The following is a 14,879-nucleotide window of genomic DNA, read 5'->3' on the forward strand; positions in this document are numbered from 1 at the left end:
TTTTTGTATCGGTAAGGTATCGCGCGTGTATTGGAGGAATAATATTGTTAAACTCTGAGAAAAAAAAATCGTTTAAAAACTTTTATTTTTTATTTTAGAAATAGGTTAAAAAAATTAAAGAATTTACTGCAATTAGTTAATTCTCAAGCTTTTTTTTTTTTTAAAAAAATTTAACTAAAATTTTATTTTATTAAAAAAATAACTCATAAAGTCGAAATAAATTAAAATAGCTAAATAAGTTTATTTAATTTATTTAAGTCTGGTGAGCTATTATTTAAAATAAATTAATTAATAAAATTCGACTTGATGAATTATTTTCTTAGTAAAATAAAATTTTAACTATTTATTTAAGTCTCTATTTTCTTAATAAAATAATCATTACCTACTTTACCATTATGCACGTTTTTTTTTAAATAATCATGTTAAACTAATTAATTAACAAAAAAACATTAATTTTTGTAGCAAAACAATAAAAAAAAAACTTTATTTAATCAACCTTAATGTTATCCAATTTTGTTGACACAAAAAATGATTAACATAGTTGACTCTACGGGCATAAAACAACTTACTATTATAGAACTAATAATAATAATAATATCAACAAATTGTCAACACATAACACTTAAATTTTATTTCACATATTTTAGAGAAGCATTGACCATTTTGCAAGTCTATTAGTTTTGAGGGGCATTTAAAAAAAAAAAATATTCAAGAGCATTCTACTAAAGTAGTCATTAACAAATAACGTCTTGTTAATTTTGAAATTTAACTATCAACAGAAATAAACATATTGGTGATAAAGAACACAATATCTTTCTGGTTAATATTTTCAAGGTAAATTAAAAACGAATAATTTAAACAAAAAAGAAACACAATTAATCATAAATAAACAATTAAAAAAAAAACTAAGCCATCCTGTATTTTTTTTTAGCAATAAGTCATTTTGAAAAATCTCTCTCTATCTCTCCCTTCGTATTATTCTTCAAATCATCATATTAATAAATTATTGAAATTTCGTAGCCTATTTTACATTTTTATAAAGTTTTATAGTTGTTAATATCCATAAATAACTAGTACTATGGTGACAGATAAACAAGCATGATGATAAATCTCGTAGCCAATTGCAAATACTAATTATTTTTGGCAAATAATGAATACTATGCATGCATACAAATTCCACGCAAATTATGTATATCATACTAACCGAACTAAAATGTCGACAGAACTTTATTTAAGTGTGCAATTAGTTGCTAATAAACATGGAAAGAAACAATTAATTTTGCGAATAAAAAATATAATACATCCAATTAACCTTTTTTTTTACCAAAGCTTCAAAGAGCATTTCATTAGGATAAACACTATGCTGCAAGTTGCCACTGGAAAGTTTTCCTGATCATAAGTACATAGTACATGCAGACAAAGAACTTGAGCGCCTCCCCAAACAATCAGCAATTCTATTCGCTATACGTTTAACAAATAAAATATGGATCAAACGGTTATATAGCTCAATAGAACTTAAACTTTTACAAAATAGTCATAATTTGTCAACTATAAACAAACTAACACAAGTAAGATTAATTTAAATTAGATTAAATTTAATCCCAACGAACTATAAAGACAGAATGTAAACTTTATGAAAATTGAATTAAAATTAATCGATACATGATTAAATTTAATGAAAACCCGTACTTTCGATTAACCGAATGCAAAAGTTTACATTATGCGTTGGACAAGCCCTTGAAATATTAACACGCCTCCTTCTCATATTTTCTTTCGTTGGAAGTGTACCCCGAGACTGCTCTCCACAAAAATTCCTGACCTTGTTCGGTATTTTCAAATATCAGAAAAACATAAGGGTAAATCTGTTAAATAATCTTTCACTCCATTCAAATTTGTAAATTTTCATAAAATCACCAAACGTGTGTGTGAATTTTGCTATTGAAGTTTTTTTTTTTTTTTTCATAATTATTTTCTTGATTATATTGTTTCCCAAACCCAGTGCTGCCACTTTCCAGAAATAAAAGGGAAACTTGATAAAGCAAGCTTGATAAAGCATGAGATTTGAAAACCAAACCATGTTTTGGTTCCCTTAGAAAAACCAAGCATTTCACCATGTAAAAAGCCCAAATTACCCTTAAATGAATTTTTTTTTTCAAAATCAATCCTTCACTTACTCACTCCCCTTCCCTTCCCTTCCCTCCCGTGTGGTTTTTCAATTCTGAAACAAAAATAAATGCACAGCCCTCCCTCCCATACCTTCCCAAATCAATTCAAAACCCAAAAAAAAAAAAAAAAACCGAGCCCTCTTCTCTCAGTTCCCTTCCTCATCAGTTCTCCCCGTCGTCGCCACTCGTCATTTCGGTCCTTCGTCGCCAGTCCAGCAATCTCGCGAACCAACAGATTCCTCCAGCCGAGTCGCGAACCAACCGAGCCCACAGCCAAGCACGCCCATCGTCTTCATCATCTCCACGCACGCCCATCGTCGCAAACCCCGACGCACGGCAAACCCCGAAGATAAATGGGTAAGTTTCGATCCTAATTCGATGATATTTTGTAAGAGATTTGTTTGATTTCCTGAAAAAAAGAGTTTGAGTTCGTCATGTTGGATCCAGAAAAAAGTTCGAAATTGTTGTCTGTAATTTCGACGTTTTTAGCTGTTATTTCGATTGCATTTCGAAGATTTCGATTCCCACGCCCTAATTCGTTTAAACTCAAATTTTTGGGCCTTCTATGTAGTTAAACAGTTGAGAGAAGATAAATGGGTAAGTTTCGATCCCTAATTCGATGATATTTTGTAAGAGAAATGTTTGATTTACTGAGAAAAAGAGTTTGAGTTCGTCATGTTGGATCCAGAAAAAAGTTCGAAATGGTTGTCTGTAATTTTGAAGTTTATAGCTGTTATTTCGATTTCATTTCGAACTTTTTAACCTGTACACATTTGACTTCTAATGTATACTTTTTAACTTTTTAACAGGTTCAAACGTTAATATGTGTTGTTTATTTGATGGTACTTGGGTGAACAAAGGTACAACCGAGCTCTCTCTCGCGAACCAACCGAGCCCTCTCTCGCGAACCAACCGAGCCCTCGTCGCCAGTCCAGCCGAGTCGCGAACCAGACGAAAATGGTGAGTTTGTTTTGAGTCCCATTGTTTTAGGGTTTGTTAATGGTTTCATAATTATTTAGAGGTTTCTTCGGTTATGACTTTTTAGGGTTGTTTAGAATATGTTTCGGAGATTTTGGGTTTGATGGTTTGAAGTTTTGATGAATTTTTGGTGATCTTAATTGTTTTGATATGAAATATTGGGTATTATCGGTGTGAAAGTTTGGGATGTAGTTTTTTTTTAGACATTTCGGATTTTTTGGCTGTGAAGTTCATAGCGGTTTCAAGGGATTTATGAAGATTTAAGTTTGCGTTGGATTTTTGGCTATGGATTTATTTTTGAAATTTTTTTTCAGAGTTTTCAGTTAGGTTATGTGAAGGATTTCATAGTTTATAGTTAGTTTTTGTAAATGATTTCAGAGTTTTCAGTTATTTTATGGAATGGATTTCAGAGTTTTCAGTTAGGTTATGTAAAGATTTCAGAGTTTTCAGGTATTTTATGTAAATGATTTCAGAGTTTTCTGTTAGTTTATGGAATGGATTTCAGAGTTTTCAAACTGTTTTGCCTATATTTCATGGTTTATGTGCTTTTTAATTATTTTATGTTGGATTGTGTAGTTTCGAAGAGAAAGAGCAAGCGGCCCATAAAGCATGATGATTACACTCCGTTGAACACAGCCAAACTGAAAAGCTTGAAAAGGGGGTGATGAAAATTACTTTGATACTGTTGGAGACTAGTTTTTTGGATGAAAATTGGGTTTGTAATGTTTCTTGATAATTACTTTGGTTGTTTTGGAGACTAGTTTTTTGGATGATATTTTGGTTTGTAATGTATACATGAATAACCCGAAATGTCTGAAATCCTTGACAAAAAATAACTGAAATGTCTGAAATCCATTACAAAAATTAACTTAAATGTCTGAAATCAAGCAAGCTAACTGAAAACTCTGAAATCAAACACATAAAATAACTGAAATGTCTGAAATCAAGCACATAAACTAACTGAAAACTCTGAAATCAATTTCATAAATTAGCTGAAATGTCTTTCAAGATGACGCGCCGCGCCTCAGCAGTAGCGCGCCGCGCATACCGGGAATCGCAAACTCGAAAATCACAGAGTCTTACGCGCGCTCCGCGCATAAGCTGATTTTCTGAGCGCGCGCCGCGCCCCCTAGACCGCGCGCCGCGCCCTTCTTCGGAAATCCATTACAAAAATTAGCTGAAAACTCTGAAATCAAACACATAAAATAACTGAAATCTCTTAAATCCATTACAAAAATTAGCTGAAAACTCTGAAATCAAACACATAAAATAACTGAAATCACTGAAATCCATTACAAAAATTAGCTGAAAACTCTGAAATCAAACACATAAAATAACTGAAATGTCTGAAATCAAGCACATAAACTAACTGAAAACTCTGAAATCAAACACATAAAATAACTGAAATGTCTGAAATCAAGCACATAAACTAACTGAAAACTCTGAAATCAAACACATAAAATAACTGAAATGTCTGAAATCAAGCACATAAACTAACTGAAAACTCTTAAATCAAACAGATAAAATAACTGAAATGTCTGAAATCCATTACAAAAATTAGCTGAAAACTCTGAAATCAAACACATAAAATAACTGAAATGCCGTCACACTAGCGTCCGATGTCAAAATGAGAGGAGGCATTGGTCTTCCAGCCCAAACATACGCAGCTTCAAGTTTCAAATCGTATAACGACTCGTCGACACAAAAAGCTTCGTACATAGCGATTAATAGCTCCGCCCGAGATATGTCTTTCGCGAGTGCACGGAGTTCGAATCGCGATTCATTAGTATATTCCCATTTTGTACCTTTGTTCACCCAAGTACCATCAAATAAACAACATATATTAACGTTTGAACCTGTTAAGAAGTTAAAAAGTAGACATTAGAAGTCAAATGTGTACAGGTTAAAAAGTTCGAAATGAAATCGAAATAACAGCTATAAACTTCAAAATTACAGACAACCATTTCGAACTTTTTTCTGGATCCAACATGACGAACTCAAACTCTTTTTCTCAGTAAATCAAACATCTCTCTTACAAAATATCATCGAATTAGGGATCGAAACTTACCCATTTATCTTCTCTCAACTGTTTAACTACATAGAAGGCCCAAAAATTTGAGTTTAAACGAATTAGGGCGTGGGAATCGAAATCTTCGAAATGCAATCGAAATAACAGCTAAAAACGTCGAAATTACAGACAACAATTTCGAACTTTTTTCTGGATCCAACATGACGAACTCAAACTCTTTTTTTTCAGGAAATCAAACAAATCTCTTACAAAATATCATCGAATTAGGATCGAAACTTACCCATTTATCTTCGGGGTTTGCCGTGCGTCGGGGTTTGCGACGATGGGCGTGCGTGGAGATGATGAAGACGATGGGCGTGCTTGGCTGTGGGCTCGGTTGGTTCGCGACTCGGCTGGAGGAATCTGTTGGTTCGCGAGATTGCTGGACTGGCGACGAAGGACCGAAATGACGAGTGGCGACGACGGGGAGAACTGACGAGGAAGGGAACTGAGAGAAGAGGGCTCGGTTTTTTTTTTTTTTTGGGTTTTGAATTGATTTGGGAAGGTATGGGAGGGAGGGCTGTGCATTTATTTTTGTTTCAGAATTGAAAAACCACACGTGAGGGAAGGGAAGGGAAGGGGAGTGAGTAAGTGAAGGATTGATTTTGAAAAAAAAAATTCATTTAAGGGTAATTTGGGCTTTTTACATGGTGAAATGCTTGGTTTTTCTAAGGGAACCAAAACATGGTTTGGTTTTCAAATCCCATGCTTTATCAAGCTTGCTTTATCAAGCTTGCTTTATCAAGTTTCCCAAATAAAAACCAGGCCAACCCCAAATCTTACTATAAAAACAAGCGTAGCGTGAGTTATTCCGAATCTCCACCGCCGTTTGCTCGCCGTCATTCCTGCTCTTTCATGCTGATCGGACTCGCCACCACTTAAAAGAAAGGGTACGTAAATTTGACCAATAACATTTCATTTCTTCCGAGAATAATAGAATTTGCTATCGATTACATATCATACTACGCCGTGGTGGTGTTGAATGTTGATCATGAATGAATCAACAAATTCGGTAATACGAGGCTCACTATGCGAGTGGTTAATTAACAAATCTCTGTTCTGGCAATAAGTTTTTGTTTTCTTATTTATTACTTATAAACTCTTTCCACTCCGAAGTTTTGTATTCAAAATATATCATAGCAGTGCTGATGACTGAATTTACAAATCTCCGTTTTGGCAATAAAAATATACCATAGGGCCGTCGACGACGAAGAAGAACGCCGACATGGGACGCCGCGTATGGTTGAAGAAAACCCGAACTCGGAACAAAACAAAAAACAGCAAGCTCGCAGCGCCTTATCTTCCAGACGAGATACTAATTCTGATTTTGGGACGCCTCGGTTCGGAGGACCAGATTCGTTTCCGAGCCGTGTGTCGGAGTTGGCACGACGTGGAGCGCGTCGAGCCCCGTCCCCAAACCCCGTGGGTTTTCATACACGACAACGAGCAGACGACCTACTTTCTTTACAACCCCACGACCCGAAAATCGCTCCTCTTCGAAGCCCCTTTCCAAAACGCGTGTTTAATCTCAGGTCACGGCAACCAAATAGTTGCGACGAGCTCCGGTTGGTTGCTCGTGGCTTGCTATTGCCGCTTCGAAGAACCGTTCCTCTACAACCCTTTCACTCGCTGCACTCTCCGCCTCCCAAGGGTCGATGCAAATACTCACCGATACGCCTATGCCTTCAACTACTTCCCCGTTGAGCGACGCTTTGCCGTGTACGCGGTGCGGTTCAATTTCGTGCCGAGACATGCCATAATGGTGGTGCATACGTGGCGAAGCGGCGACCAAAAATGGAAGACCGACATGCTTAGCGGGGCCCACATCGTCGGCTGGATGAGATTTGGTCATGAATACAGCTTGATAAGTGGCAACGGAGTGCTTTACTGTTACTTCCCTAGGAGGGGAATAGCGGTGGCCTTTCGACACACGAGCCATGGCTTTGATTGGACCGAGGTCCGGCTCTTTGAATCAATACCCATATATATGTACTTTAAGAACAGCTTGGGTCTCTTGGAAGGAGATCTTTACGTCATGTTTACGAAATCTGTACGTCATGTCTGGGTGTCGTTTGCGGTGAGGGTAGATTTTGCGGAGAAAACTTGGATTGAAGAGAGAAGGGAAGAAAAAGCTTATTTTCACGGCAATGATAAGATCTCGGCGGTGGTGGTCTCTGAGCCCAGTAAAGTATTCGCGGGAGCGGGACATGTCACGAGCAGAATCGACAATAGTAGTGGTATTCAAGTTGATTATCGACGATGTACCTTTGCTCGTTTTACTGCTTCTGAGAGAACATCAAGAAAGCCTCGTTTATGGTCGTTTTCGTGGCCACGTAACGTGATCCGCCATTTCCCTCGTCACTGCCTTGGATCCTTAGATACATTTTGGATAGAACCGCCAACACTATGATTTCGTTTGCCATCCTTTTTATTTGTCGAATTTAGATTCAGTCCACTCTTCTTTTTCTCATCATCCTCATAATCTCTACTTAATATATGATACTATTCCCCGACCCCCGACGCAATAATGGTTAAGAGTTTTGATCTTATATCAATCAACTCATCGAATTCTGAAAATATTTAAATCTGCAGACACTGCTTAAGAGTCGAGTTATCAACCGTTGATGTATTTTTCATTTATTTCAGTTGCTGTGTAAGTAGAAGGTTGACATTAGAAAAGAGAAACAAGTTGTTCATTTTTCATTTAATTCACTTTGAGAGAACCGTATTGGGAATTCAGAAAATTGTATGTTAGAGAAGTGTATTCATCTATGTAAGATTTGAGCTTCGAGTCCATAGTATAGCTGACGAGGTAAATGAAAAGAAGTTACAATAGTACTTGTAACAAAAGACGCTCCTCTTTCCGTTCGCCTCGTATGACTGATCACTAATGTTACCAGGGTTAATCCATCAACTAAATATTGAGGGGGCGAGTGTAAAAATAAAAAGGTAATATTATCTTGCAACGCCATAGAATCGCCCTTACCGAAACTTACAAATTAGGCATATAAATAAGAGGTAATATATATTAGTATGGTTTAAGATACACTTACTTAACGAGAAAGACATGATCTTTCCTTATTGGGTTTTCCACTTTCGAGGAATAAAATCGAGGTAATATGAGGATCACGACGACGGGGATTTTTGAGATTCTGAACTCGTTGGTTAACTTAATGAGAAACACACAATCTCTCCTTATTGGGTTTTGTGAAGAATGGTAACTTAAAAGAATTAAACGTGGTTAGGTTATATGCTAGTTTCTTATATATTTGTGTTTGGGATGGCTGATCTCCCGGATGAGATACTGAGGCTGAACATGGACCGCCTCTGTTTGTCACGCTCTATTGTTGCTTCTTTAGCAAGAAAAATCGGCGGCCTTCTTTCGCCGAGCTGGCCGTGACGGATTTGATTGCGTCGAGTTCCCACTCCCGGAAATGAGAATTGGACTGTTGTTTCTCGGAGGGAGATCTTTACGCCGTGCCTATGTGGGGTTTCGGATCTCGTGTTTTGAGGTTAGATTTGGCGGGGCGAGCTTGGGTTGCGGAAGAGAACGACGAAAAGGCTTATTTTTCTCGGCGAGAACGTGATCTCGGCGGTGGTGGTTTCCGAGCCCGTTAAAGAATTCGCGGGACGTGTCGTTGGTGGAGGCTGTAAAATCGAGGGTCGTGCGCAGAATTGCACGTTTCGGCAAGTATGTTATATGGAAATAACAGGAGAAGTTTATTCATGTTCGTTTCCGTGGCACATTTTAATCTATGGCACCATTTAGATTCCAACAAAATGTTTAGTATGAGTGAAATTGAGAAACGGACTTGTCTTTCTTCTTCTATTGTATATCCTTGTAATCTATATTTTCAGGTAGGAGTTGCAATGTTTGTGAAAGTTCTGCTCTTAAATTTACCTAGCCGCATTATTTCAATTTTTATTTTTTATTTTTACCGAAGATAAAAACAAATATTTGTGAAGTTAAAATTGTCTGCAATGCACTAGGGCAGCAAGCGTTGGAGAAGCTATTAAATAATCTCAAAGAATGCAATAACATTATAGGTATTGCTTTGCTTCCGATTTTCAAAACGTTTGAACACACAGATGTGACGACATTAATGATTTGTGCAACAATTTTTTTTTTTATTAACTTCCCTGTCTGACAATTTGAGTAAAAAAAAAAAAAAAAAAAAAACATCATCAAAAGACTCTTTAGGACTCTACTCAATTTGTGATTTAACGATAAAGTTCTGGCGCCTGATGGGGTTCATAACGACCGGAGGTCCAGCAGCGCGAGGCCATGCCTGAAACTTCTTGTCCGTTTCAGCCCACCATTCTTTGTTTGAAACTGTGTGTGGTGTCGTGCCTGATTTTCAAACCATAACTTTTCTTAAATCTTTGTAAACCGCCAAAAGAAATTTTCATGTACAAATGAGATCTTGAAACCGTAATGAACTTACCTCCAAATATCTTCTTGTCAGACATCATATAGTCGCATACATATGCAATGCCAATTGATGCCGCAAGAGAGCCTATGATGTACTTTCCTGCCATGTCTCAACTGCAGTGGGAAGAAGAAGAAAAAAAAATAGCAGTCAAGTCACATAATCCGGAGATAGTAGCAAACAAGCTATGAACGTACACCAGTGGAAACTTGGTTCCATTAATAAGTTTAATCAAGGATGAATTCATCATGGAAAAAGGAACAGTAATAATCCGAAGCTGCTTAAACGAGTTATTAGGTGATGTAGCTAAATAGCCAATTTAAAGTAATGAATTTGCAAAATCGCCAAGGGTTGTCTTAACTTAGTGAAATAGTCAAAATGTGCACTAATCTGATTTCAAATTTTTTTTTTTACCCCAAGAGAAGCCAATTTGAAACTTTGGCTATTTTGTTAATCAATCAAATGGCTATATTCCTAATCAATTTTTCCTTACAGAATTGCCGTGTTGAAAGTATCAGAGAAAACAATTATGTTTATAAAATTATAAAGGTAGGATTTTTACATCTGGGTGCAAGTACAACCAGAACAATCTTGCTTCCAAAATTATGTAACAATCAACACAAAGACCAGAAATGCAATTATGTAAGACATGTTTGATGAAATGATTTTCAGCTTCAAGTAAAACAACACGGGGGAACCACATACTTCTTCTTGAAATCTAAATAAACTATTCGTCCATTTTTCTAGTCGAGCATTGAAGTTTTTAACTCACTCCTTTTCCGTGGGAATTATTCATATACATTTCATTTCCCTGTTAAGTTTTATACTCAGGATAGACCACTGTCTACAATACAAAAACACATCTAATCTTTTTTTTTTCTTCATAACATTCCTGCAATTCTTAATCCCAACATAGACATTCTACGCTTGTATTACTAAACGCATGGTTATGAACCCTAATTTTCACATAATTCAAACATTGAATCAAACGGATAGCTTGTTATTTCATACGAAAACATTACAACTCTGTATAACAAAAAAAGATTAATTGAACACAAAGAAAGAAAACTCCCAAACACGAGATTCCCGGGGCTGATAGTCCGTAAGCAAAATAATCGAATACCGCACAATACGGGAGTTTTACCAAGGGTTTTCACTAGCGAAATCAACAATTTGAGGAAACAAAACAAAGAGCAGAGATAAATAATCGAAAGAGAGATACAATAACTCACCAGCGATGGTCTCGAAATACGAGAGGAATAAAGGCGAGAGTGAGAGCCGAGAAGGAGAATCGGGCTTTCAGGTGAGAGAGGATCGTCGGTGAGACGTGAGAGATGATATGTTAGGATGTGAAAACTCAATTGGGGATTTTAGGGTGGTTATTGGCACCGTTGGCACAACTTTGTTTTTTTTTTTAAAGTGCTTTTAGTTTCTGTTTAAAAAAAAAACTATTTTTTTTTAAAACTATCGGGTGTTTGGTAAACTGTTTATAAAACAATTGTTGTTGATAACAAAAACTGATTTAACGTTTGGTAAAATAAATATATTATGGTCAAAAGACTAAAATAGACATGATCTTAAAAATTAAATAATTAATATTTATATGCTTATTTACACTGTCGGATGCTAAATGTGCCATATAAAATATTTTAAATACATAGTTTTCGTACGTGGTTTTAAAGACCTACTACTTCTTTTAGTTTGACATTACATACTCCACCGGGAAAAAAATAAAAATAAATCAACCATTTTTTTAACTAGCTTTTCATATAATAGTAGTGCCTATTCAGACTCGTAAGAGTCTTCTCTCTCAACATTTTCTCTTGCCGACAGACTCGCGACTTTTTTTAGAGAGAGAGAGAGAGAGACACACACACACACAACGCCGGGGAAACGTAATCGGCGGTCAGAGCACGCGATCGAGGTAAGCTCAAGTTATTTATTCAAATCAGTTGAGCTGATTTTTTTGTTTGGGGGTTTTGAGGTCTAAGGTTTCTGGTTCGGGGTTTTGAGGTGATTATTTTTGTTTCGACCTTGAGATCGGCGTCGGAGTATCGGAAGAGGACATGGGCTGTCTTGGATATGTTTGCCGCTGTATGAATTTTTTTTTATTATTATTTTATTTTCCCTGTAAATCTCAGATCTATGTCATTTCACTCAACGCCTGATTTAATTTTTTTTTTTTTTTTTGGTATGACAGGGAAGACATAGATAAAGAACCTATATCATCTGCAAGATAAGAGAAATAGGCTCTTATCTGGAATTATGTATTTTTTGAAGTCGCAGTACTGAGATGTGAGGATATATGAGGATAAAAACATAATTGTGTATCAGGAGGCTTAAACGATTTTTGAAAAAGCTAGGAATCCTAGCTTTTAAGATTCACGTATGATTTTAGAAATCGTTTTATAAATTTTTGCTACAAACGGTTTCACCAAACACTGAAAATTGTTTTAGTTTTTTGTAAAAACAAAAACAGCCTAAAATAAGCTGTACCAAACACTACCATTAACTTTTTTTTTTTTTTTTATATGAGAAATTGCATTTGTCACAAATTTTATAACATTTTTTCACTTTTCACTAAAAGACTAATTTGGCCCAAAATGTCACCAAGATGTCAACATTGTTGACATTTATGGTGACATTTTGGGACAAATTAGTCTTTTGGTGGAAAGCGAGAAAATATTATGAAATTTGTGGCAAATGGGGCAATTTCGCTTTATATTATGATGTCAATTAATTTTTGGAGAAATTGCCTCATTTGCCATCAATTTAATAACATTTTTCCACTTTCCACCAAAAGACTAATTTGATCCAAAATGCCACCATCTATGTCAACAATATTGACATATATTTTTGCCATTCACTATTAGATGTCAATATTGTTGACATCTATGTCAACATTGTTGATATATCGGTGACATTTTGGGCCAAATTAGTATTTTGGTGAAAACTGGGAAAATGTTATGAAATTGGTGACAAATGGGACAATTTTTCTTTTTTTTATTATTATTTATTATTGTGGAACATTTATCTTGGCTAAATTTTTTTGCTGGAAATGGTCCATAAACTCTTACTAATTTTTTTTTCATTCTAATTTTGAACACCAAAAATTTCCGTTATGGATTCAAAACTTCTAGGGTATGTTTGGTTTGATGGAATAAGGTGGGAATGGAATGGAATCGATTCCAAAAATATTTATTCTGGTGTTTGGTTCATTTTTACGAGGATGTAATCATCATTCTGTATCATTCCACAGAATGCTCATTACTCAATTTTCATTCCATCACACAATGAGAAGAATGAGAATTCTTTAGACTGATTCTCTATTTTTCAATATTAACCCTTTATAAATAATATTTTTTTTTGGTTGTGTTTAAAAGAGTAAAGATCATTTTGAAACTTCAGAACATCACACCGTCGCCAAACGTGTCGAAGTCATGTCGCCGCCGTGGCTATGTCGGTCGTCGCCGTGGCTACGTCGGTCGTCACCAATTCCCGCATCGCTCGTCAAAAGCTTGATGTATTACCTCGTCCAAACAAAGACCCATGAAACACGATTACAAACGAGCTTTGACGATGGACACGCTGGCCCGCGTGACCATTGCTGAGCGGGGTTTCTTAAGCCCGTCGAGCTTTGCCTTTGCCGCGTCGAAGGCCCGTTGAGCCTCGACAGTCTGCGAATCGAGCGCGCCGAGCTTGTCGAAGACTCTTCCCGAAGATCGCCGAGACGAGCTTCCTCAGGTGCTCGATGAGGAAGTCGACGGCGAGCCCGACCGACCGCGGCGGCCTCCCTGGCCAACGGTTCTGCTTGAAGCCCTTTAATTTTTGGTTTCTTATTTTTTTTTAAACTGAAAAAAAAAGTTGCAGAGGAATAGAAGATTTGGGGAAGATGAAGTTGCAAGAAGAAGGCTATTTTGGTAACTTCAATGGTATTCCATTCTGTTATTAAATAAAGGAATAAAATCAAACCAAATGAAGTAATAAGTTTTGCATTCCATAGCATTCTTATTCCCATTATCATTCTCATTACCATTCAAATTTTAGTTTTGAACCAAACATCCCCCTAGTCCTTATGGGCAAGGAACGTTTCGTTCCGACCAAGACTAGAAGTGGTACTCGGCCAAACGTCCATGATTATTCAAAACATATCACACCTAAAATTACTATTTATCATATTCTAAATCATTATTCATAATTTTTATATATTCTTTTTTACTCTTTTTAGTTGTTTATAGTTTCATGAGTTACTTGACCATTTTTTTAATGCTTTTTATAGTTTTTTTTTTTTGTATGGAGTAATTTTTTTTTTTTTTTTTATAATTTGATTTATAACAAGGAGGTTTATAATGTATATTTAAGAAATGGGTCCATTAGAAAAATAATCAACTTAAGCGTTTGATATTGTTAAATAGTCAACGTTTGATAAATCTTAATTAAATAGTCATTTTTCATGTATTGACAGACGTAAATATTAGATAAATAATCACCTCCATATATCAGGTCACGTCATTATTTACGGCTATTTACCTAAGATTTACTAAACATTTGCTATTTAGCAATGTCAAACGTTTAAATTGATTATTTTTCTAATTTTCTGTTAAGAAATCGATATTTGTGGAATTTTCTATATAAGAAAGCTATATTAGCTTCACCATACATGTGACAGTGAAAACACATCTACATTTTTCTGTTTCATTCAAAAAATACAAAAACAAAGATAAGCTAGACATATGACTCATTTAGATGTTATTCTTTGAAATTTTAGTGCAACTGTGAACTGTCTAACAATTAAAAAAATAATTTTAATTAACACAAGTTAAGACAGTATGTATTCGACAAGTTATGAAAGAACTTGTAATGAGCTTGATTCGACAGTATGTTATTAAGTTATATAGCCACATGGATATAGTGGATTGAGATATAGCCCACCTTTGGTTAATTTCTTGTAAATAGCCAAGTAAACTTATTAACAGATTAATAAAAACCTTATTTAACACAATCAAACATATATTTTAGGTAGTTAATGGGCTGCCACGTATGCAAGTTGGCTATTTACAAAGTATTTACGAAAGATTGGCTAATTTACAATTCTTATAGTTTAGGTGGCTTACGTAGCCAATTTTTTGTTAAAAAAATTGATTGGCTGTCAATTTTTTCTTATACAGAAAATTATCTTTTAACGTGACGATACTCTTAAAAGCAAGACTCTGACTTGAGCTGAATGTTCTTCAGTTG

At 35.5% G+C, this 14,879-nt stretch overlaps 2 protein-coding genes across 2 annotated transcripts; one reads left to right on the forward strand and one right to left on the reverse strand.

Annotated features, from left to right (window-relative positions):
* Positions 1–5,969: 5,969 nt before the first annotated feature.
* On the forward strand, positions 5,970–7,851 carry LOC149382134 (F-box/kelch-repeat protein At3g18720-like). Its single transcript, XM_089601702.1, has 2 exons — positions 5,970–6,101; positions 6,408–7,851. Exon 2 carries the CDS (start codon positions 6,437–6,439, stop codon positions 7,619–7,621), a length of 1,185 nt encoding a protein of 394 aa, XP_089457828.1. The 5' UTR covers positions 5,970–6,101; positions 6,408–6,436; the 3' UTR covers positions 7,622–7,851.
* Positions 7,852–9,224: 1,373 nt separating this feature from the next.
* On the reverse strand, positions 9,225–11,019 carry LOC149382135 (uncharacterized). Its single transcript, XM_089600970.1, has 3 exons — positions 10,874–11,019; positions 9,657–9,757; positions 9,225–9,562 (listed from the first exon to the last, which is right to left on the reverse strand). The coding sequence occupies exons 2-3, from the start codon at positions 9,748–9,750 to the stop codon at positions 9,417–9,419; spliced, it is 240 nt and encodes a 79-aa protein (XP_089457096.1). The 5' UTR covers positions 9,751–9,757; positions 10,874–11,019; the 3' UTR covers positions 9,225–9,416.
* Between the last annotated feature and the right edge of the window lie 3,860 nt (positions 11,020–14,879).

Source organism: Urtica dioica, chromosome 11 (genome assembly GCF_054948205.1).
Source record: "Urtica dioica subsp. dioica isolate 48M chromosome 11, U.dioica_male_clone48M_v1_H2, whole genome shotgun sequence".
Classification (NCBI taxonomy): Eukaryota; Viridiplantae; Streptophyta; class Magnoliopsida; order Rosales; family Urticaceae; genus Urtica; species Urtica dioica.